General features: G+C 38.1%; 3 protein-coding genes across 9 annotated transcripts; 2 read left to right on the top strand and 1 right to left on the bottom strand.

The window, feature by feature from the left end:
• Positions 1-203: 203 nt before the first annotated feature.
• LOC112195016 (pentatricopeptide repeat-containing protein At1g09900) lies at positions 204-4611 on the bottom strand. Of its 5 annotated transcripts, none has more exons than XM_024335307.2 (4): positions 1902-4611; positions 1346-1522; positions 1136-1208; positions 204-664 (listed from the first exon to the last, which is right to left on the bottom strand). In XM_024335307.2, exon 1 carries the CDS (start codon positions 4421-4423, stop codon positions 2237-2239), a length of 2187 nt encoding a protein of 728 aa, XP_024191075.1. In that variant the 5' UTR covers positions 4424-4611; the 3' UTR covers positions 204-664; positions 1136-1208; positions 1346-1522; positions 1902-2236. The 5 variants fall into 5 exon arrangements, with proteins under 5 accessions (XP_024191075.1, XP_024191073.1, XP_024191074.1 ...); XM_024335305.2 differs by having other exon boundaries at positions 1355-1522; XM_024335306.2 differs by having other exon boundaries at positions 1390-1522.
• A 9394-nt stretch (positions 4612-14005) lies between these two features.
• On the top strand, positions 14006-18120 carry LOC112194030. Its single transcript, XM_040516924.1, has 2 exons — positions 14006-14927; positions 15329-18120. The coding sequence occupies exons 1-2, from the start codon at positions 14006-14008 to the stop codon at positions 18118-18120; spliced, it is 3714 nt and encodes a 1237-aa protein (XP_040372858.1).
• A 1756-nt stretch (positions 18121-19876) lies between these two features.
• LOC112192078 (nuclear envelope-associated protein 2) lies at positions 19877-24179 on the top strand. 3 transcript variants are annotated; one of them, XM_040516193.1, is made up of 7 exons: positions 19877-20034; positions 20834-21157; positions 21279-21386; positions 22485-22487; positions 22872-23333; positions 23456-23557; positions 23745-24179. In XM_040516193.1, exons 2-7 carry the CDS (start codon positions 20942-20944, stop codon positions 23910-23912), a joined length of 1059 nt encoding a protein of 352 aa, XP_040372127.1. In that variant the 5' UTR covers positions 19877-20034; positions 20834-20941; the 3' UTR covers positions 23913-24179. The 3 variants fall into 3 exon arrangements, with proteins under 3 accessions (XP_040372127.1, XP_024187377.1, XP_040372128.1); XM_040516194.1 differs by having other exon boundaries at positions 19886-20034; positions 20831-21157; XM_024331609.2 differs by lacking the exon at positions 22485-22487 and having other exon boundaries at positions 23745-24152.
• Positions 24180-24201: the final 22 nt, after the last annotated feature.

The raw sequence follows: 24201 nt of genomic DNA, 5'->3' as shown, positions 1-24201 counted from the left end.
CCGAACTCAAGAAAGAGAGCAACATTGATCATTACAATTTGTTCTGGCTCTTTCATAAATTACACTCGAGTACTAGACCATGTAACTGTCAATCAGTATTGGACTAGAATTTTATGACTTTATCTACCATCGGGGTTAGAAAATAGCCATATAGCGGTTCCGGATTAAACATAAAAGCAGATCTGCTAATACGATCGTGCATGTTTTTCATAGCAACAATGACTGGTATAGTTCAATTACTCATAAATCTAATAGCTGCAACAAGAGAATTTGGTGATCTCAACTGATTGGAGGCAACTATCAAGGGCAGTTTGGCACAAGTGATATGTCAACTGAGAAAACTGATGCGATGCATATTTCTAGAAAATGGAAGTGATGAGTATTGGTCAGTAGTAGGCCAATACATCTTGGTCTGGCCTCCAAAGTATGACTACATATCTCAGTTTCTACAACTACAGCTTGCATCTGAAAGTGAATGCTAAAGCTGTGTTATTGTTCTCCCTCGGACCTATATGAGCTGTTTAACTGAGCCACTGGGCAACATGTCAATGAATGCTAAAGCTGTAAGTGAACCCCTGTGAGCTACAATTGTGAGGTAGGATCTGTATTATTTCTGATATCAAGGAACTGATTGAATGTCTCGAGCCTGACATGCACTTACATCCTGTATAAGGCAAGAATGTCATGTAAGCGTCACTTCACAGGAATCAATGGTAAAATTAAAAGCTGCAAGAGTGGGTGGGTGATGTTGAATAACTTCAAAGCCAATGTCAAACAAAGGCCTTCACACTCTTTTCTACATTCCAAGTGTGCAGCCACACTAGGCAGACAACCCTAAGAATTAGAGAGGCACAAGAAATAAAGTAGCTGAATGCTTTCTTACGTAGATAACCAATATTAAACTAGAAAAAGAAAGTACGATGCAGAGCTAAGCTCAATAAGTAGGAATAGAATTAACTAGCTACTGTCTATTAAGATCCCAAGGCATAATGGATAATAGCTCACAAGAGGCGCATATAGCAGTGCAACAATTGAGAAGCAACAAAAACTAAGTTTGGAAAAGGACAAGTAAAAAAAAAACAGAGAGAGACTTCAACTAAACCCTAAAGTAGAACAACTAAAAGAAAACAAGTACCAGATGTCCAGACTGCCTTAACCAACCCATAACAGCATTCAAACGATGCACACCAGATTTCCAGGTTTTTGACCTTGAATTTAAGAAAACACAGTAACAAGCTTCAGTATACCATTCAAAGTATAATCTTTCCAACATTAAATGTCTCCATAACCTAATAATATGACCAGAGAAAAGGTGCAAAATATTTAGAAATGTTCAATATTTGACCTTCCTGACCAAGAAGTTTATATCTCTAAAGTGTAGAATGTTACTTGAAGTAGGATGGATCAAACTGTCATCAAGTTCATTGACAAGGCAGACTTGGAGGTTCCATGTCTGCAAAATCATGGTTTTAAAAGCTCTAAAGAATGGTAGCCTTCTTAGCCTCTTGGTAACTCCATTACCCTACAAAGCAATAAACACCAAAAAGTAAATTAAGTCGCAGATTGATATTGGATTGATGGTAACCACACAGTCTTCCCTTTATTATATAATAGACAACAAAAAGAAAATATAAGTGTTCTCAATGGCACTTAATGATGCCAACATAAGGCCAAGGGAACAGCCAACTGGTCAACCATATGGTATTTATATCATGAAAAGTTGATAGGCATTTTCAGCCCAGTTCTATCTGAAGTTTTGTATTACCATATCATCAAGACAAAAGAAAAGTGCCAGAATAGAGCCATTCTATTGTCAAACACATATGCATGCTACTATGCCTACGTCACATGTAGAGATTAAGTTTCTGAAGTACAAATTTGAGCATGTAAAACCTACAAACCTGATTGGTTAATTCTAGTTAATTTTTCTTTACTTGACATCTGCCCCAATAAGAAGATGCTTGGAGAAATGACCGCCACAACTCCAATAGTAGATTGTGGACTGATGAAGAACGCTGCATTCCGAGGTGCCAGACGTTCCCCCAGAACCAAAAGGTGGATCTGCTAATCCAGAATCTGGACTTATTACATACACCCTGAATGCTGAAGAAAAACTCTTCGCATTCCAGCCAAGTAAATGGCTGAGGAGGGCAGACAGGAGGAATTCGGAACGACAACTTCTCATGCGACTAATGGAGTTAAATTCTTCAACTATCACATGCCAAGCAAGTTTTTATCATGACGCATCTAAGCCCTCCGCCAGGATGTTGCTAACAGTATCTTGGACACTAAAAGTATCATAGTCCATTGATCTCTTATCTACTTCATCACTAACAGCAGACCCAATCAACAATGCATGAGTCTTGGCATCTGGCACCCAACCCTTTTCCAACATTATATCCAAAAATCTGCTGGCATCACGTTTATAACCCTCTATCCAGAGGCCATGAATTAGGATGTTGTAGGTTGTTGAATTTAGAACTTCACTATTGGGAATAAGTTTCTGTATTGATCCTAAAATTCTGTGCAACTGAGAATGTTTGGCTATACAAGACAGGATACTAACTAGTCTCTCTGAATCAGGTACAAGACCCTTACTGACCATCGTGCTGAAAAGCAATACGCATTCTTTTACTCGATTCTGCACACTCATGCATTGTATGAGGATGCAGTAGGCATCCAAATCAAGATTGCAACCCTCCACCAGCATTTTTGATAGGATAACTAGCAGTTCTTTTGTCCTGTCTAATCTTGACAATCCAAGCAAAACAGTGGAGTAAGTTGAACTTGTATAAAAAGTACCAGAATAGTAAGCCAGTTTCTGTAGCCTTATTGCTTCAACAACCTCTCCTCTCTCACAAATACCCTTGATCAACATATTGAAGGAGGAAGAATGGAGAGTGCATCCATTTCTAGACATGTAATAGAACACATCAGCCGCCTCATGAGTCATTTCCACAAGGCAAAGGCCTTTGACAAGCTCAGAGTAAGATCTAGGGTCCAAAACCCAGTATTTGGTGCGAATGTGATGAAATATATCAAGAGCTTTTCTGTAATTGCTCATTTTGCAGTTGCCAACAACAAGAGCTGAGTACGTAGCACAATCAGGAATAGAAGATGATACCACCATTCTACCTAGAAGTTCAAACACTTCCCTAATCCTTGCACTCTCACAAAGCTGTCTGATGAGAATATTCCAAGAATTACAATCAGCTAGGTTTCTTTCGGACATTTCCACAAGTAGATCTTTTGCGATGAGAAGTTTTCCAGTATTGCAGCGACCTTCAAGCAACACATTATAGGCAGAAGTTTCAAGGATATACTTATCTTTCAAGAACTTCAAAGCATCATCTATCTTTCCCAATGTACAGAAGACATTCATTACATCCACAAACATATTAGTAGGTGGTGTCAACCCAGTTTCTATCATGTCTTCTAGAACCTTTATCGAATCATCTAAATATAGGTTCTTGCATAAACACTGTAATAAAACCACATAAATCAGAGAATGCGGCATAAAATTAGAAGCTCTCATCATTTTGAACAACCTGATTCCCTCTGCTGGTTTATTTTCCCCACATAACAAGGGTATTATGCAGGTATAAAAACTCAAATCAAGCTGACAATCAAGTTCGAACATTTCACTTAAAACAACAACAGCTTCATCCGCTCGATCTTTTGCAAAAAGAGCCTGTATGATTATCTCAAATGTTCTACTATTAGGACTACACCCCTTCTTTTTCATTCTCCTATACTGATCCAAAGCCGACTCAATCCGATCAGTCTCCAACAAACCCTCCAACATATAATTCAAAGTCTCAACAGTCGGTAACATCCCTGCCTTCACCATCTCCTTATAAACAAGCACTATGTCTCGAAAATCCCTCTTCTCTTTCACAAGAGCACCCAATACAACATTAAATGTCTCAATTGAGACCCTATATCCACCTGCTTTCATATTCACAAGTACCCTTACTGCCTCACTCAGCCTACCATGCCTAACAAACACATCAATCAATTCCAAAAGAGCTTCTCCAACACCTGGGCATCTATCTTTGACCATATGATGACAAAACCCTTCCATTTCCTTAACATTTCCAGCCAAACCCAGTTTCAGAATCATCTTATAATACGTTTCTGCGGTGTGGATAAACCTTTTTTGGAGCGAAGCCCATTTGAATAGCTTCACTGCCGAGCTCAAATCATCAGTGCTATCCAAAACCCGGACCAAGTTATCAGGAACAAGCTTGTTCCTCAAAGACTGAATATTTTGCTCAAACTCAGATGAATATGGTGGGTTTTGATTGTTTTCTGGGTGAGTTTCAATGGTTTTAGCGCATGAAATTGAAGAAAGGTAAGCACTTGAACAAACCCACATGGGGATTCTCTTGGAAAAAGCTAAAGGCCGGAGCTTTACAGCCATTGCAAGAATTCATGAGCACTTTGCTGTTCTATGGTAGAAAGTTATAATGGCTTAAATGTAATGAGGATGATCACTGACCTGAGAATGAAGAACAAAACAGAAGCGAAAGTGATTTTTGAGCTCCCTACTAAACCAAGCTCTGTAGAATTTGAACCTTCTTGTTTTGCTGTGATGAAGTTCCCAGAGTTTTGTTTCTCAGCGTGGTCTTCAAAATTACAATTATATAATTGACTGATAACCTATTTACTTATTTACTTCAATGACCAAAAGTAATTAAATTTTGACTGCTGCTCTACCGTAAAATAAAAGGCTTTTAAGGAGACGATGAAAAACAAATAAATTTCACGGGTTATAGTTTTAATTTTTAAGTTTAATATATGTAGTTAAAATACACTTATCCCTCCATCTCTTAAAATTGTTCCTTATGTGAGTAAGATTAAGACACATGGTTGCAAATCAAATTTCGTTCACAATAACCTCTCAAAGAAAATGACACATTTCTTCTAACAAAAATCCGTCGGTTAAATCGGAACAGCTCCTACAAGGAGTTACCATGCACAAGTGCACTAATCATTAGTCATCTATTTTTTGCTGACAGTTCCTTCATATATTTCAAAGCAAAACTATAGAAAAGTTTGGTATTGTAGGATGTTCTTCAACGATATGAGGAAGCGTCGGGGTCAGCATATAAACTTTCAAAAAATCTATGTATCTTTTAGTTGTAATGTATCTTACTGAAAACGGGATGATATTGTGTTAGTCTTAGAGGTGAATATTGTTGAGAAGCATGATAGGTATTTGGGCTCATCGATTTAGATTAGCTATTCAAAGGAGGGGCCGTTACAGATTCTTGTGGAAAAGGTTGAGACGAAAACTCAAAGGTGGTGCGGTAAAACCCTAAGCTTTGTTGGGAATTAGATCTCGATCAAAACGACACAATCCATTCAACCTCTGTTATGAGTTGTTTGGAACTCTCTAAGCATTTTTGTCATAAGACGCATCAGCTCATGATTAACTTTTGTATGAGGTGATTAAGGTGAAGAGAAGAAGATCACTGGTTAACATGGTATAAGATTGGCTCACTCTGTTAGTCGATCACTCCTTAATTTATGGATTTTTGTTAGATGAGAAGCTTGCTATTTTATATTCAGAACATTTTCCACAAGGATTCATGTAATATTTCACGGGGTATATGTGCTATGTCTCCTTGTCGTAATCTTTTACCATCAATATTAATAATATAAGTGCGGAGATGAGTGTCTCAATTTGACCGGATTCCAAACATCAGAGCAAGTTCACCCGTAGTCAAGAAATGTCAAGGTCGAAAAGTCAAGGTGTCGACCAGTCAAGTAACTATTCATTGCCACTAGACATGGGTTTCCACCTGTTTTTTTTCTTGAGACCAGTCAAGACTGTTCATTTTCACTGTTCATTGAATGTTTTCTGTTACTGTTCATTTTTATTGTTCATTGAATTTTTTTTAATTTGGTTTGTATTATGTTTATTATGTGCTATGATTTTGAATATAAGGTGTGTGCTTTAATAAGAGGAATTTTCAAATACAACTTTTATTTTATTAAATTGTCGCTTACATAAATGAAAAACTAGGAATAAATACAATACAATTACACAACATGCATAATCACCTAATTATTCAAATCATGATCCTCATCATCTCTAGGAATCTAATTTGTGTTTGAAGGTTCATCACTAGGGTTAGGGTTGGTAGAATCACCTATAGAGAAAGGTGAAAATTGTGGTTGTGTAGGATATCCCCCGGGGTAAGGTGGTTATGGATAGTATCCACTGGGGTAAGGGGGTTGTGGGAATCCACCGGTGAAAGGAGGTGGTAGGAATCCACCGGTGAAGGGAGGTTGTGGGAATCCATCGGGGCAAGGTGGTTGTGGGTATGCACAGGGGTAAGGTGGTTGTGCGTATGCACCGAGGGAAGGTGGTTATGGGTATGCACTGGGGTAAGGAGATTGTGGGTATGCACCACCAAAATTTAGTTGTGGGAATGCACCACCAAAATTTAGTTGCGGATAGTATCCACCCATAGAAGGTGGCGTCTGCTCGCCAAGTTCTTCTTTCTCCGCTATCTTCTTTTGTTTTCTTGACCAATAACGCTTTTTAGTTTGCGTCATTTGACTTGTATCAATCTCCATAATACGCCATTCCCTCTCTTTAATTCGCTTTTCCCTCTGTTGTAATAGGAGTCGCTCTTTTCGCATTTCGATTTGCAATCCGATACATTCTCGTTGATTTTCCTCTTGGAGACTTTGAGCGAATTCCTCATCGAGTTTTTTCTTGCCCGCAGTTGCCTCTATTTGGTTGTTCGATATACTCTCGAGTGTGCTTAACAAAGGTCTTTGATCTTTCGCTGCCTTCTTTCCTTTCCGAACTGCTTCTTTCGCAGCCTTCCTTCCTTGAGGCCTCACATTAGGATCTGCAATTTCACCTGCAATTACCTCATCTATATCCGTGTCCAAGTTGATAGGAGAATTTTCAGCAATTGGTTGTCTGTGCGTATGTTGACTTCCTTCATTTGATGTTCCTCCGGATGTATGGGTAGGGATGTCTTCAAATTGTGCAAAGCCCTCCACAACAGCGTAACTATTAAAACTCTGAAACATGTGTCTTTTGGTCCTCCCTTTTTTCTTCATCCAGTTATGCCACAATTTATGTGCTTCATCTTGCTACGTAATTAAAAAAAAGGCTAATTATTGTTTAGTACCCTGTAGTTTGGGTCCAACATCAATTCAGTCCCTCGACTTTCAATTTCATCAAAAACACCCTCACACTATCATTTCTCGTCCAATAGGTCCATCCGTTATGATTCCGTCAATTTCAGCCGTTTAGCTGCTGACGTGGCGATCCAACTCAGCACCGGTGAGGCCCACATGGAAGTAAAATGCCCAAAGTGACCCTGACTCTATTCTAACCCATCGCCATAACCAACCACCGATTCTCTATCTCCTTCCATTTCTCTAATGCCAAACTCCCGCTTTTCTCCACTCAAATCAGCCTCCGTTAATGGCTACGCGGAGAAGGAATACGAAAAGGAAAACCATAAAGCTGACAAAATCGAGGTCGAGCTATTTGAGCAGCTCTATGAGACTGTTCGGTTTTCTCTTATCAATTTTGGCCCGCGGAGATTGGTGGAACTTCTCCAATGACGCCGAAATTAGAATCTTCGTGAAGCCAGTCTGACTCGAAATCTGACTGTGATGGCTTGCCAGGATGGCACCGGAGCTAGACTACGGTAAATTAGGGTCGGAGAAATCGAGGTGGTTGCGGTGAGGAGGGTGAGAAGAAATATGGCAGAGAGAGAGAAGTAGGAAGCCATAGATTTGGGGAATCGGATTATAACGAATCCAATTGGGTTCATTCGTTCATTGAACTTAGCCTGCGACAAGTCAAGGCTAGCCACCACATCTTCTGGAGACGCTAGGAATTGTGCTCAAGCACCATCACCGCCGTCAGCTAATCAACACTCTTTGGGTTTGGGCTCACTAACCAAAGCTTTAATTAAATTACCGAGAAATGGTGAAAATTGTAGATAGATAGATTGATTGATTGGTTTTAGTTCTAGCCCAGAAGAAGATCTTTGTGCTGGAGGTGAGTGATTCTAGACTCTGTTGAATTTTGGTTTTCTGTTTGTATATTGTGATGCAATTTGGGTTTGAATTGTTGGGAATTCCGCTTTGTTTCGATCAATGATAGATGGGTCTATTGATCGAAAGGGTTTCAATTTGTTTTTTATATTTGTTTGCAATTTTGAGCAATTGGGATTGTGATTGAGGTTGGATCTGATCGTGTAATTTTGGCCATTTTTTTGTTTTACTGAATTTGGGTTTGATTGCGACTTTTGTGAATGATAAGAATTATTGGTTTCGTTTTTGCATGGAGTTCTTATATTTGTTGATCTGAGGTGGGAAGCCACGGATTTGGGGCTGTAATCTGAGTTAGAATAGAGACAGGGTCATTTTTGCATGGAGTTCTTATCTTTGTTGGAGAGAGAGAAGTGAGAAGCCACGGTGGTTGGTTCTGGCTAGGCCTGCCACTCGGTCGGTTCGAATCGGTTATGGGTATTACCAACTTCAAAACCAAAGCTTTCGGTTTTGAAATTGACTTACCAATTACCAACCAAAACTTTCGGTTATTAATTATTTTTACCAAATTCGGTATTTCGGTTTTCGGTATTACCAAACTTTACAACAAATATATTTTCAAAATATAAATTAGAATCAAACAATACGACTTTACCGAAACTGAATAACACTCTTATATCTAGAGTCTCATAACTGACATATACAAAAGATATTGTCCTTAAATACATAGCTAGAGATCTTTTTGCAACTCTACTTTCCAAAATACAAAAGGATCAGCTTCTGCTGCTGAAATGAGGATGCTAAGTTCTTTCTAAATATGAGCATCCCTAGTTCCTTCTGATATAAACAAAAGCTACCTCCAAGGTACAAAAATGCTAATTTAGTCTTCTATATAGAATTAAAAATGCTAATTTATGCTAATTTCCTACGTTGATTGGATTTGATGATTAAATATTTTAAACATACAGTTAAAAATTTGATCATTTTTGTTCTCATTTCGACTTCAATCCATATGATCACTAACAATAGTCGTTTTTGTCCATATAGTTATTAATTAGAGTTCTTAAAGGGTAACCACACTGAAACAAGATTTTGAGTTGCAACTTTTCACATTGGTAGATGGAGCTCGTCTATATGAGCGGATGAGCCTGTGGTTTCAAAGGGCACAAAAATCGGATTTGAGAAAGAATTATTAAGGCCAAATTTGCGAAAAGGATATTTTGGAGCTCGTCTATACGACGACAATCGAGACCGATTATTTCATATCATGTCTATTACTATGCTATGAATACGTGGATGAAGTCAGATTTACCATCAGACTTTTTTTATTTATCAGCTCGCACGAAATGTTTATATGTCTACTAGTGTTGTCTGCCATATTCATCGGTTATGTAGAAATGTATACCTATCAAAACCAACAAGTGAAAAAAAATCAATACATTGGATAACCTACTGGTGGATATAAAGAATGGGATAAGATACGCCTATGGTAAAAATATAAGCCGATTTCATCTTCGTATTAACCTCGATCCACATGGTCAATTGTAATGGCGTTACTACTTTTACAACTAAAATACCAGTAGTCAATCTATCACAAATCCTACCAAGGATAAGGTTCACCCCTACCCTCTCATGGGATCAATATACGTTTACCTGGGTAGAAAATTTGGGGGAGAAAAATCATTGCAGTTTTGTTACCCTTAGAAACACAGTAACTTAAAATGATATAAACATCCAAATCAATTAAAAATATAAATAAAATGTATACGATTTAATTTCAATTAACTAAAAAATTAAAAATCTTATTAAGAAATGTAGTTTATTAAAATTAAAACTGACAAATTAAATAAATCATATGATAGCAAAATATCACAAAACAGATAATAATCTTTCATTATAAAACTAAATACATACTTTATCAAATTAAATATATTGATATCATATTCATACATATTAAAATAAATGACTACATAATTATATATATATATATATATATATATAACCCTAGAATTTCGGTAAATTCGGTATTTACCAAAACCAAACCAACTTTTTCGGTATTTTTCGATTTCGGTTATTTCGATTTCGGTTACCAAGATTCGGTTTACCAAACCTCAAATATTCGGTCGGTATTCGGTCGGTTCGGTATTTACCAAACCAAATGGCAGCCCTAGTTCTGGCGGTAGGTTAGAATAGAGTCAGGGTCACTTTGGGCATTTTACTTCCATGTGGGCCCCACCTGTGCTGAGTTGGATCGCCACGTCAGCAGCTAAACGGCTGAAATTGAAGGAATCATAACGGATGGACCTATTGGACGAGAAATGATAGTGTGGGAGTGTTTTTGATGAAATTGAAAGTCGAGGGACTGAATTGATATTGGACCTAAACCATAGGGTACTAAACAGTAATTAGCCCTTAAAAAAATTAATAAAAAATGCAATTAGTACAAATATAAACACTATTATGAAGGGTCATCTATTATAAATGTCATTATTTTAATAAGAAGGTATCTCACTGTTTTACAATAAAAATCAATTAGTAAAAATATAAACATCCTTGTAATTACATCATTATTTATCATCTAATTATTTTAATTGTAACGAAAAGCAATTACTACAATTAAAACGATATTATAATTACTACATTATTTATCATATAACATTTTACTATAATATATCAACAAATTAAATGATTTATCAACAAATACATACTTCATCAACCGCATTCGAACCGCTCTTGTACCAATTTTTTGCTTGCCTTAATGCACAATGCCACTCAAAGAGTTCAACCTTCAAAATTTTCCACCTTCCCTGCAAAGATTAGGCTGATCGGCTCTTGGGCCAATTTGTGTCAAAGTGTCACTTCACGCGCCTCCATAAGTAGTTTTTTTTTTCTTTTCTGATTTGTGCCCACAGCCAGATTTTGGCTAACAGCTTTTCAAGATTTGCACAATTGAACATCTTCCTCATCCGTCCATCTCCTTTTCTCTTCGGTATTATCATCTTCACGTTGATCTCTCACGTGTCCGGCCACTGGACCTGTGTTTCCCCTTTGTTCAGTCATATTGGATATAAACAAATTTGGATGATGAGAGCTTTATGAAGAGGAGGAAGGTGTAAATATGAAATCTAATTTTTTGGGTGTGAGATGTTACAAAAATTATAGGTATTTATAGAGAAATTTTTACAATTTTTTACATTTTTTTTGTTACCGTTTCTAACCGTTAAAACCCAATAAATATATATTTGGATTAATTTCAGTTTACGTACTTGAACTTTTGGTCAATATTCATGTTAGTCTCTATTCTTCTAATTTCATCAAGATCACCCCTGAACTCCCAATTTTCATTAGCCGTGTCCAATTTCTTGAGCTCTGTCCAAATCGGACGTTAAATCTGACGTTTAGGGCCCACAATCAGGGCTAACATGGTCATTTCGTGAAAAAAAAAATCAGAACAAAAAATTCCCACTTCTACGGATAATACGACGTCGTTTGGCCTCTGCTCGCCTTCGTCTCTCTCTCTCTGTTCAACCCATTTGTCTGGTACATTGAATTCAATACCCAGAGAAAAGAACCATTATTCAACCCATTTTAACAAACTACAGATCTATCAAATTTAATAGATTTCCAGGATTTTCTCCTAGTTTCGCTCTAACATCACCGACATGAATATCCAAAACCAATATGTGCTTTTTCTACTGTAGCTCAAAACTTGAAGCTCATACCAATTTTTAGAGAGAGAGAGAGAGAGAGAGCTGGAAAGGTGTACTTACTTGAGAAGATAAGTGGGAAATTTGACCACTGCTAGAAGATCCAACTAATACCCAGTGGTTATATTACTACACCGGAAAACCACTCGTTTCTTGTTCACCAAATTTCTACTCCCTTCACCTGGTTTTCCAGCCAAAACCCCAACCCCAGATGGCTAAAACTGGTTTCGTCCCATTTTTGGGTGGCCTAAACCCAGGAGTCGAGGAGTTCAGGCCCAGAAACACAAAATCGATACCCCTTTTCAGCCCACTACCATCGCCTACCACACTAAGTTTACTATCCCTACCCTGGTGCACGCTCATCCGTCCGCCTCCTGTCGCGGGGCCCACTCGGGCGGTGCTGCTGAGGTTGGTACCGTGTGACGTCAGCGAGGTGACGATTCAGAGGGAGTTGGTGGCGTTCGAGCAGGTGAGGTGGGTCCAGATGGAGAGGTCCTGCGACGGGATCGTGACAGTCCATTTTTACGATCTCAGGCAAGTAGAGAAGGCCTTGGCGGAGAAGAGGTGGCCAAGGTGTGTTATTGTGTTTGGGTATGCGGTTAATCATGGATTTGGGAGTGTGAATTTGGAGAGGTGGAGGAATTTTGTGGGGGAGATTGGCTCTAGATAAAATTAAATTGGAATATGGAGAGTAAAAAGCGGAAAAAAAATGAAGAGCAGAGAAGAACGAAGAAAGAAGAAGAAAAGAGGCGTGGCTGAGGAATTTTGGTTTTTTTTTTTTTTTTTCACGAAATGACTATTTTAGCCCTGATAGTGGGCCCTAAACGTCAGATTTAACGTCCACAGAGCTCAAGAAATTGGACATGGCTGATGAAAATTGGGAGTTCAAGGGTGATCTTAATGAAATTAGAAGAATAGAGACTAACATGAATATTGACCTAAAGTTCAAGTAGGTAAACTGAAATTAATCCTATATATTTCAAGGCAACCGTCGGATCCTCAAATTCAATTGAAATCAATGGCCCAGATTAAAGGACCGTTACTTTCAAAATTTATGTTTACCCAACAGCTCCTCTGCACGTGTCACATCCCCGTCCAACTCTCTGTCGCTACGCGACAAAAAACAAACCTTCACGTGCTGCGGCGCTTTCTGCTTGGTCCGTGTCTTCCACGCTCCCCTCCTCCGCGTCTCTCTCTGGGCTTCATTGGCTTATGTCAGCCACGTGTGGAGCTCGGGCTGAGCTAGCAGCCGGGCAGACTGGGTCAGGAAAATAGTCACAAGCGCCCTTTTTTTGGACTGGGTCATGCAAAGCCAAAGCTTGGCTGGTCAAGCTTGGTCCGGTGGAAGCAAATTTTTCCTTCTAGCCGGTCAACACATCATCAAAATGACATGGCAGCCAGTCAAAACGAGACCGGTGGACTTGCTCTCAGAGGCTTAGCTAGAATTTAATCTCAGACGGAGCATTGAGAAATACCATAAAAATTAAAAAGTTATATTGGGTTGCCATTGATTATCCAACCCAAAACCAAGGACGTGTTATATTTGTAAACTAAGTTTAATTTTACTTGATGTGACATGAACTCGAACCTGGAATCCACCAGGTGCAGTCTGGTTCAAGATTCACGTTACTTGAGACATTTGTTGAGGGTGAGGAGAATGCTCTCAATGAGGTACAACCAACTCCTATTGTTTCTCTCGATGCTAAAGACAATCCTGAACCTGCAGTGGTGCGTGTATGGAAACAAGTTCAAAAGAAAGCAAATATGATCACTGCAAACATTGGCAAGCCTTCCGGATCTCAGAAAAAGCCTCTCAAAGACATAACTAATGGAAAGTCTAGTTTGAGACCATCTGTTCCCAAATTCAACCTGGGAAAAAATTCTACTCAATCTTCTGGAAAACACATTGTGACAACTTTAGCACAGAAGTCTAAAGCCACCTCTCAGCCTATATCCATTGATAAAAACCAGTCTTCAGTTTCTTCCAGCTCAGTTCAAGATTCACATCCTCCTTCCAATTTCTCTGCCAAATTTGGGAATTGCCCTCCTGAGAGCTGTACAAATTTGGAGTCAACTTGCACTGAAATATATCCGACTAATGATGGTTCTACTAGCAATGGCCAGGTGTGTTCTGTCCTTGCTTCAGATAACTTGAACAACATGATATCTACTGTCTCTGGTGAGAATACTAACCTATCCTCTAATGTGGAGGATATGGTTGATAATTGATTTTGGGTCTCAACCCTCTTATTACCTGCTTTCCAATGATTAAAGTTCTCTTTTGGAATTCTAGAGGTGCAGGAAGTGAGAAATTTAGATCTGACATTGCAGATCTTGTTAAATTACACTCAATTGATATTTTGGCTGTTTGTGAACCCCGTGTCCAATTTTCTAAAGCCAAAGATTCTCTCTTATCTCTTGGATTCACTGATTATATCATTGTTGAAGCCAATGGATTTTCTGGTGGTATTTGGCTCTTTTGGAAATCTAATCTCTTGAAGGTCCATTTTGTGGATAAAAATTGTCAATCAATAACAGTTAGAGTGACTCTCCCTGGGGGTATCACTTGGATGCTTACTGTGCTTTATGCTAGTCCTACTAACTCTGTTAGAAGCAGCCTATGGAATTATTTTGATCACCTGGTTTCAACACATCAGTTGCCTTGGATTTTTATTGGTGATTATAATGAGCTTTATTCCTCTGCTGACAAAAACTTTGGCTCTACCCGTGGAAGAATTAGAGGGCTTAAGCAATGGGTTGATCATAATGCTTTAATTGATATGGGATTTATTGGGTCCAAATTTACTTGGTCTAATAACAGAATTAAAGAAAGACTTGACAGAGCTTTTTGCACCTGTGATTGGAGATCTTACTTTCCTGAAGCTTTTATTAGACATTTGGCTAAAATGAAATCTGATCATTGTCCTATTCTTTTACAGCTTCATTCTAATAATTCTGTGAATAGAGCTGCTATCCCCTTCAGATTTCAGGCTATGTGGATGACACATAATGATTTTGCCCCTTATGTTGATAATACCTGGAAAAACTCCCATGGTTCTTTTGTTGAAAAAACTCAAGCACTATCACATGCTCTCCTGGACTGGAATCACAATACTTTTGGCAATGTCTTCAAAAAAAGAGACAATTGCTTGCCCGCATTGGTGGAATCCAGAAAGCTACTGACAGGTATAACAATCCCTTTCTTCTCAAACTTGAAGCTAAGCTTTTGATTGAGTATGAAACTTTGAGAGATCAGGAAAATCTTCTTTGGAAACAAAAATCGAGAAACAATTGGTTACAAGGAGGTGATAGAAATACCAAATTTTTTCACTTGAGTACTCTTGTGAGAAGGCGGAGAAATAAAATTGAGGGATTATTTGATGAAAATGGGGTTTGGCAAACTGAAACAGATTCTTTAAAGAATATTGCTGTTGCTTTCTTTCAAAAGCTTTTCTCCAGCTCCATCACATATGATTCTAGTTTTGTTATTCCTTGGCTTTTTCCCCCTCTTGAGTCTGATGAGCTGAATGATTTATGTCTTCCAATCAATATGTGTGAGGTTAAAACTGCCATGTTCTCAATTGGAGGACTCAAAGCTCCTGGCTTTGATGGTTTTCCTGCTGCTTTCTACCAAACTTTCTGGAATCTTTATGCTGCAGAAGTCTTTTCAATTGTGCGGAACGCCTTTAATGCTGGTGAAGTCCCTTGTGGTCTGAACCACACAATTATCTGTTTAGTTCCTAAAGTGAGTGGACCCCAAAGTATGATGCAATTCAGACCTATCAGCTTGTGCAACACTGTTTACAAGGTAGTCTCGAAAATCATTGTGGCAAGAATTCGACCCTACATGCAAAAGCTAGTCAGCCCCAATCAGGTCAGCTATGTCCCTGGTAGGCAGATTTCTGATAATATAATGATTGCTCAGGAAGTTCTTTTTAAATTCAAAAAATCTGCTGGCAAGAAAGGTTTTTTTGCTTGGAAAGTAGATTTATCTAAAGCATATGACCGTCTCAACTGGCAGTTCATTGAGTCTGTTTTATATGAATCCCTTCTTCCTCAGTCACTCGTGAAGCTTATTATGAGTTGTATTACCTCTACAAGCTTCCAGATTTGTCTTAATGGTGAACTTACTCAATCTTTTAACGCTCAACAAGGAATAAGACAAGGTGATCCCCTCTCACCCTATATCTTTGTTCTTTGCATGGAGAAATTGTCCCATTTAATTCAATCTACTGTTGATATTGGTGCTTGGAAAGCGGTAAGAGCGTCTCAATCAGGTCCCAAAATATCTCATCTCTTCTTTGCTGATGATCTTATGTTATTCTCTGAAGCAACCTCTGATCAAGCCTGTATTATTAAGCAATGTCTTGATACTTTTTGCTCTCTCTCTGGACAAGCTGTCAGTTATGAGAAGTCTCTCATTTTCTGCTCTCCTAACACTAGCAATGAGATTGCCGCTGATATCAGCTCCACTTGTGGCTCCCCTCTTACCACCGATCTGGGAAAATACTTGGGTATGCCTCTAATTCACTCTCGTATTACAAAGTCTACTTATGCTAGCATCTTAGATAAAGTTCAGAATCGTTTGGCTGGTTGGAAATGCAAAGTATTAAGTCTAGCTGGCAGATTGACTTTAATTCATTCAGTTACTGCTACTATTCCTAATTATGCTATGCAGACTACTAGATTGCCCATGTATATTTGTGATGATTTGGACAAAATTAATAGGAATTTCTTATGGGGAGATACTGAAAATAAAAAAAAAATTCATTTGGTGAACTGGGATACAGTTTGCTTGCCCAAGAACCTTGGTGGTTTAGGAATAAAAAAATCTTCTGACATGAATCAATCTATGCTTGCTAAGACTGGGTGGAGGTTATTTCAAAATGACTCTGGCTTGTGGGCTTCAATTTATAGAGAAAAGTATTTGAAACGTGGCTGGTTGTTCGACCAAAACTACCAGCAAACTAAAGACTGCTCTAGTACTTGGAGAAGTGTTCTTAATGGTGTCAATCTCTTGAAAAAAGGTCTTATATGGAGGGTTGGTGATGGTAGGAAAATCAAGTTTTGGACTGATGTGTGGTTCCCTCCTACTGCACTTATCAATTATGCTCTGCCTGATTCTATTATTAATATTGAGGATACTGTCTGTAGCTTTTGGAATGATAATGGTTGGGACTTGAATTTACTTTCTGATTGTATTCCTACTGGTATTACTGATCAAATTCTGCGAATCCCTCCTGGTTTTGATGGTTGTGGAGATGATACTCAAATCTGGGGAGGCACTTCCAATGGTTCTTTTTCTGTCAAGTCAGCTTACAATATCTTCTTTGAGGATTATGAGCAAATGCACTCTCCTTGGAAATTTATTTGGAAAATGCAAGTTCCCCCAAAGCTCAAGACTTTCCTGTGGGTTCTCTGTCATGGTAAACTTCTCACCAATGCTCACAGAGTCAAAAGGAATCTCACTGATGATGATACTTGCCCTATATGCCGCTGCAATAGTGAATCCCTCTCTCATCTTTTCAAAGATTGTCCTGCTGCTCTTAATGTGTGGAATTCCTTCACCTTACCTCAACCTGTTAAATTTACTTTCTCCATGAGTTGGGAAGGTTGGTTACAAGCTAATCTCTTCTGCAAAGCCAAATGCAATGCTGGAAATCCTTGGTGTTCTACTTTTGCTTTCATATGTTGGTTCATCTGGAAATGGAGAAACAAGCATATTTTTGAAGCTCATTTTCAAATTCCAAATCATCCAGGTATGGTCATTAATGCTGCTATCTTTGAATGGAGCAATGCTCAGCTGAAATCTGATTTAAACAAAACTTATTGTCTTAACCTTCTGAATTGGATGAAACCTCCTCATGGATACCATAAGCTCAACATTGATGGTAGTAGAAATGGACATTTTGGAAAAATTGGTGCTGGAGGGGTTATCAGATGTTCTAATGGTTTATGGATCAAGGGTTTTCAGATAAACTTAGGCATTGGTGAAGTTTTAGATGCTGAATCTTGGGGTCTGTTTTATGGTCTTCAACAAGCTCTTAAATGTCATATCACTCATATTGAAGTAGAAACGGATTCTGCAATTTTAGCGAAATTGATCTCTCAATCTGATGTTGCTCTTCATCCCATGGGCTCTCTTATCCGTTGCTGCAAAAATTTGATTAGAGGCTTTCTTTGCTTTTCCCTAAAGCACATTTACAGAGAAAGCAATATGGTAGCAGACTGCCTTGCCAAGGAGAGCATCAACCATGACTATGGGATAATTGAGTTTGATGGTCCTCCCATTCATGCATCTTCTGCTTATATTGATGATCTTGTTGGTGTGACCCGGCAAAGAAGAATCCCTATTAGGCCTAATGATAGGCCAAGCTAGCTATTTTCTTTTTTAGTTTGTTCCTTTGCTTCCGGGTCTTTTGACCCCTTACTTACCAAAAAAAAAAAAAAAAGTGGCTTCGTCCTCGTTCATATTTTAAAAAATTTGTCGATTAAAGTTTGTCATAATTTTTTTTTGAAGAAATACATACAAATCGACAAATTTTGTCACCTCTTGATTTTTGTGCCATATTTTGCGAACGAGAACGTCGTCGGCAAAAGCCGGTCATAAGAAAGACAAAAAAAGACAGATATACCAACGAAATTTTGTTGGCAATAACCTATAAAAAAAAAATAAAAAGACAAAGTAGATATTTGTACTCTCTCCCTCTGCGATTATTCAACAAGAAACCCCCTTCTCGTACCAATCTGTATACAAATGTAGCCTATTCACTGCTTGAAGCAGTCTGCTTCTGCTACAGGAAGACGGCGCTGCTTTTGTTTTTAGCATCACGTCCGTTGGTCTCGTGAAGCGTCTTATATTCATGATATATACATACGCGTGCATCTTGCATCTTGCATCGTGGCGTCGAAAAGGTAGTGTGCGTCATGCACTTGTTTGGTGTGAAGCTGTATGAACCAGAAGGTTCCTGCATGTCATGCCATGAAGTTGTGCTTTGTTTCTGCTAGCTTGAGCCTTGAGCAGCTGTCACTTGTCAGTTTCCTTCTATTGCAAGATATATTTACGTGCACGATCGACGATAAGTAGCAGCTCTTGATTTTTTTCAGGTAAAGAGAGCCCCCATAACAACCGCCAGTGATATCAGAGGATCACAAAAGTACGGTATTCACCTTCCACCGGTCACGTACCCTTATTTATGCCCTACAATCGAGCAACAATTAAGAAATATGTAACAATCAATAAACAGAGTTGGCGAACCAATTTGTTGAGTCTATTTTATCTTATTTTCATTGGTATTATTTAGTAATAGTACCATACCACTCAAAGATCACACTATATTGCTAATGTTTTTGTTAATTGTTTTAAGATGATCCATAATAGTTAAAATTGAAGGTGGTCAACTAAATTAACTGGTAAGAATATATTAAGGTTTAAACTTTAAAAGTTTAGTTTCAATGAAAATTTCAGTACGTTATTTATAACTTTATATGAAAAATTTAATGACAATTTCAGGTGTTAATGAAAATTTCGATACATTTTGGTCAAGATTAATGCTAAAAATTTAATTTTGAAAATATTTTAAATATTGCTCAAATATCTAAGATTAAATTGCAAAAATTTCAACAAAAACTTCGGTAATTCCAAAAGAATTTGAAGAGTATATACTACATTTCCACACATGATAAAAATTCTTGAAATCTAGAAAAAATGCAAAATTTTTCTAACAACTGGTCAACATTAAAGAAAAAAAAAAAAAAGGAGAAATTATTGGAAACAGATGTGAGGATTGAGGAACCCTGGCACATCATTTTGAAAATGATGGTCCAAATAGGTGGGAATCCCCCATTGGCTTGAGCCAAAATTTGGATTTGCCGCGCGTTGGGTCAAACATAAACCCACGAGGACCAACCGCTGGCTTCGGCAATCGTCACATGCATGAACCCGAGGCTCGGGGTCGTCCGAACCAGAGGCACGGCAACTAATCCGCCTCCGTCTCGGCCTGGATAAGACAAAAAATCCTAATAATTAAGTAAACAAAATCTCTCATCAATGACCCTAATTTCCCGGCCCCATTGGCTCTTACTCGTCTTCCATTCTCAGCCGTCGGATGAGTGAATCGTCACCGTTGGTCTGAGACAATTTAAACCATTCTAGTGCTGTCCGGCCAAAACAGAGTGTTCATTTCAGCGGTCTCTGTCCTGGTGTGTAGGTCATTTTGGTAAGAAGACAGAGATTCCCAACTGGGATTGGCTCACAAGCTCTGTTTTCAAACTGGGTCTCACTCCAAACCTGGTAATTTTCTCTCTCTAACTCTCTCTCTCTCTCTCTCTCTCTCTCTCTCTCTCTCTCTCTCTTGCTCTGTTCTTTGATTCAAATTGGAGTTTTTGCTGGTGAGAGTTGCAAATTTGCTCTGAGGATTGGATCTGGTTTTGGGGTGTTTTGAACTTCTGGGAAGGTCTAGTTGCATGTGGGGGTTAGGAAATGCCTAATGTTTTATTTATTAAATTAAAAGTTTAGGACTTTTTTCATGGTTATAGTCCATGCATGATTCTGGAAATATAATATATTGGGTCAATCAAAGCTCATTGTGGCTTAGAATGGTGGTTTATTGGATTTTTATTTTATTTTGTTTGTTTATTTAGTGTTTAAGGAAAATTAAAGATGCCATCTTTATTTCAAAGTTTGAGTCTTTGAGACTTTTCAGTTCAGATTTGGTTTAATTCATAGACCCCGTTGATGCCTCTCTCTCCCTCTCTCTCTCCTCCTCAGTTTCCACTATAATTTATTTGTTGAGGTCGACACAAGTTTCGGAAGATTATTTCTCTCTAGCTTTCTCTCTCCTCATAACAGTTGGTTTGACGGGGAGAGGAGGGAAGTGTATTATTTGCGTGTTAAATTAAATTAGTGAAACTTTCTTGGAGAAAATGATGTTGGTAAGCATCAATTATTCATTTTCTGAAGCTAAATCCGTCAACTATTTATAGTAGTCTTAAAGTCACAGTTCTTTTTAGTAATCATTTTTCTTTAAAACTTCATTTTCTTGGAGGCCATACAAAATTTAATGCACAGCTACCGCTTTCACATGCAGCAGCAATGGAGAGATAATGGCTTAAACCACGGAAGTTTGGCCCAATTCGGCTTTATTTACTGTATTGAAGCAGCAAGGAATTGGTTCAGTCTGTGTGATTTGCTGTAATTTATGATGTCAGTCTCGGAGAAATCTCGGCCGAGCTCGTCTGCTTCTTCTTCATCTTCAGTTTCAGTCAATGAATTTGATCCATTGCTGAAAGATTTGAATGAGAAGAAGCAGAGCTTTCGCCGGAACGTGGTGTCGTTGGCGTCGGAGCTGAAGCAGGTTCGGAGCCGCTTAGCTTCTCAAGAGCAATCATATGTTAGAGAAACTCTCACAAGACAGGCATGCGTTTTGGTGATTTTGAGATCTTTTCGAATCTTGAAATCAATCATATCTCAAATTGGGTCTTTTTGTTTGTTGGGTTTGTTTATAAAGTGTTAAGTGATTTGGGACTTTTGTACAGGAAGTAGAGACAAAAGCTAAAAACATGGAAGAGGAGATTGGTAGATTGCAGAAGAGATTGGAACAAAGAAATGTGCAGCTTGAGGATTCCACATCTAAAACTGAAAAGGTGCCGACTCTCATATCCCAGTTCTTTATAATTTTTCATTAACTTTTTAATTTGGGTTTAGATCCTTTATACTTGAACATGATTCAGTAATTATGGTTACTAGCTTTTCTTGTTTGAGTTGATCTAGTTTATTATTTGTTTTCTACTGCAATCTTGATGTTTTGAAATGATCAAATGAGCCGCACATTTCATACACATCATTGAGGATGCCTTTTGACCCTGTCTACTTTGTTTTTGGTGGAGCCCATAAGAGGAAGGGTGTCCAAGTCTTTTATGATTTTTTTATAGTTGTTTGCTTTTCTTGTAGCTGACAATTCAAGTAATTTTGTTTGTTATGCCAAGGTATTGGAGGGAAGAGTTAGATATGGCCCAACTAAAGTTTGGAACTTTTGGCAATAGTACTAAACAAAACTTGTTAGGTTTTTAGGAGCTATCAATTTTGAGGTTTCCTAACCATCTTTCCAATACAAGTTTGCACTTTTTTTCTCTTATTAGTGATGCTGTGGTTTGATAAATCCCAAATCAGAAACCAATGTCTTAAACAATTTTATCCCCCCTAATCCTTTATACGTTTTAAATGCACCAAATGTTAATGAGTTTCGTATTAAAAGAAGTCAAACTTAAAAGTCCCAGTTTGCATATCACACCACATTACAGAACGTAGCCTGCATACAAGGATTGAAAATGTCTTGAAAAATGAGGAAATGATCTATTTTCTTTTTCAAGTCTTTGCATATTGGCATATGTAGGGGGACACATAGTTGTATTAATATACACACCAACATAGGCATATAACTGTTGTCTATTCCTTTTCTGCTATTCTCTTGTATTTGAAATTTATAAGTTTGCTTGTTCTTTCATTGTTCTGGTGGTGTTGTTATGCCCTATCATTTTTTGCTCTTAGGGGTTAAAAGTTAGGATGTGAAGTCTAGAGGCCACCTTGCCCTTTGATTTTACCCTTTTCTTTTATATCTCCGTAACCTTTTTTCCCTCTTAAAAATCTCTCAGACTTCCTTCCAATTTATGACTAAATTGCAAGACTTTTTTAGGGTTTTAGCCAAACATGAGTACTGAAAAATACCATTCTGACATGTGCAGAAGGTAAAGAACTCAAGTAAATTGGAGAGTTGAAAGCACAGTTATTGAACAAAGTGAAAGATAGCTACTGTATTTAGAAGCTTATTTTGCGTCTATGGGATTTTCTGAATTTTCTAGCTGCATAAAGCTTGCAGCCTCTGCTCAAAGAGATTTGGCATTTAAAGGCGTATTATGCAGATTAATTTGTTTACACAGATGAATCTGCAACCGATACCTGAGGGATGTGATTGTATTTTTGAGGATATCCTCTGTCTGTTGTATCTAAACGATTCAATAAGTCGCAAATTAATTGATTGCAGATCATAGTTTTTGACTCTTTAATAGTTGGGGCTGTGAACCTTACTGGTTTACAAAGTTCCTGATTATAATTTTTACAATTGAATGCAGTGCCTCACAGAGTTGGATGGTCTGAGATCACAACTTGCAGCCACTCAAGCAACTGCAGATACTAGTGCTGCATCAGCTCAATCGGCACAGCTCCAATGTCTAGCACTTGTAAAGGAAATAGATCAAAAGAATTGTTCCTTGAAAGAGCAAGATGAACGTATAATTAGGCTAGGAGAGCAATTAGACACACTACAGAAGGATCTTCAGGCAAGAGAGTCTTCGCAAAAGCAACTGAAAGATGATGTTCTGAGAATTGAGCAGGACATTATGCAGGCTGTTGCACAAGCGGGGGTGAACAAGGATTGTGAGCTGAGGAAAATATTAGATGAAGTTTCTCCAAAGAATATTGAGAGGCTTAATAATCTTTTAGTTATAAAGGATGAAGAAATAGGAAAACTGAAAGATGAAATCAGGATAATGTCCGCTCACTGGACGCTCAAAACTAAGGAGTTAGAAGCACAGGTAACTGCATCTGTTTTCGTTATCACCTATTTCACTAGTACTTTGTTTACTTCTTCTGTTTCCCCCATAAGATCTTTATTAAAAGTTTTGACAATGAGCTTCAACCTGTTTTTTTGGAACAGTTGGAGAGACAACGGCGAGCTGATCAGGAACTGAAAAAGAGGGTATTGAAATTGGAGTTCTGCCTTCAGGAAGCTCGAGCTCAAACAAGAAAGCTTCAAAGGGTAACCAATAGTTTCTTTATTGAGTTTTTTGTTCTTCTCAACTACAAATAAGATTTCACTTGCCTGATTTTATTGAGTTTGCATTTTGACTGAAACCTAGTGCATGCAAATGGTCAAGCTTTATGCCCTTGTATATTTAGTTGCTTCTATATATTTATTAAATCTAGACTATTATTCACCGTGACAGATGGGGGAGCGAAGAGACAAAGCTCTGAAAGAGCTCAGAGACCAGTTACAACAACAGGGTGCAAGTGGAGCTTCATCTGCCGAAAGACCAAACTTTTGGGAAACCTCTGGTTTCAAAATCGTGGTTTCCATGTCGATGTTCGTCTTGGTTGTCTTCTCAAAGCGATGAAATAGTTGCTGTATAACTGCTCTGTATAAAAAGTATGAAACTTTAGTTTTAGTCGAGGAATTAGGAATAGCTGCAGAGGGCATTTTGCTTGTAGAACTGCAAATGCATATCGTAGAGCTTCTCCTTATGTATGATCAGTAGCAGGGACTCATTTTTTTCTCCCGTTGAACCACATTGTTAGTGTATGTATGGATATTGAATCTGTGTATGGCATTGTGGCCTCTACATTGAACTCTGCATTATAGTAGCAAGTTTCATATTGATAGATGATTAGCGCTGCATCACTATT

Source organism: Rosa chinensis, chromosome 3 (assembly GCF_002994745.2).
Source record: "Rosa chinensis cultivar Old Blush chromosome 3, RchiOBHm-V2, whole genome shotgun sequence".
In the NCBI taxonomy this organism is placed as follows: Eukaryota; Viridiplantae; Streptophyta; class Magnoliopsida; order Rosales; family Rosaceae; genus Rosa; species Rosa chinensis.
Note: the sequence above shows the minus strand (reverse complement) of the source record. Positions and strands in the feature narration are given on the sequence as shown.

What these genes read in the sequence shown, in the direction of transcription:
- LOC112195016 (XM_024335304.2), bottom strand. Translation starts at nt 4,423, where the DNA reads ATGGCTGTAAAGCTCCGGCCTTTAGCTTTTTCCAAGAGAATCCCCATG.
- LOC112194030 (XM_040516924.1), top strand. Translation starts at nt 14,006, where the DNA reads ATGATTAAAGTTCTCTTTTGGAATTCTAGAGGTGCAGGAAGTGAGAAA. An exon ending in ATCCAGAAAGCTACTGACAG is followed by an intron (nt 14,928 to 15,328) that starts GTATAACAATCC and finishes TCTCAATTGGAG; the next exon opens with GACTCAAAGCTCCTGGCTTT.
- LOC112192078 (XM_040516193.1), top strand. Translation starts at nt 20,942, where the DNA reads ATGATGTCAGTCTCGGAGAAATCTCGGCCGAGCTCGTCTGCTTCTTCT. An exon ending in CTAAGGAGTTAGAAGCACAG is followed by an intron (nt 23,334 to 23,455) that starts GTAACTGCATCT and finishes TTTTTGGAACAG; the next exon opens with TTGGAGAGACAACGGCGAGC. An exon ending in AAACAAGAAAGCTTCAAAGG is followed by an intron (nt 23,558 to 23,744) that starts GTAACCAATAGT and finishes TCACCGTGACAG; the next exon opens with ATGGGGGAGCGAAGAGACAA.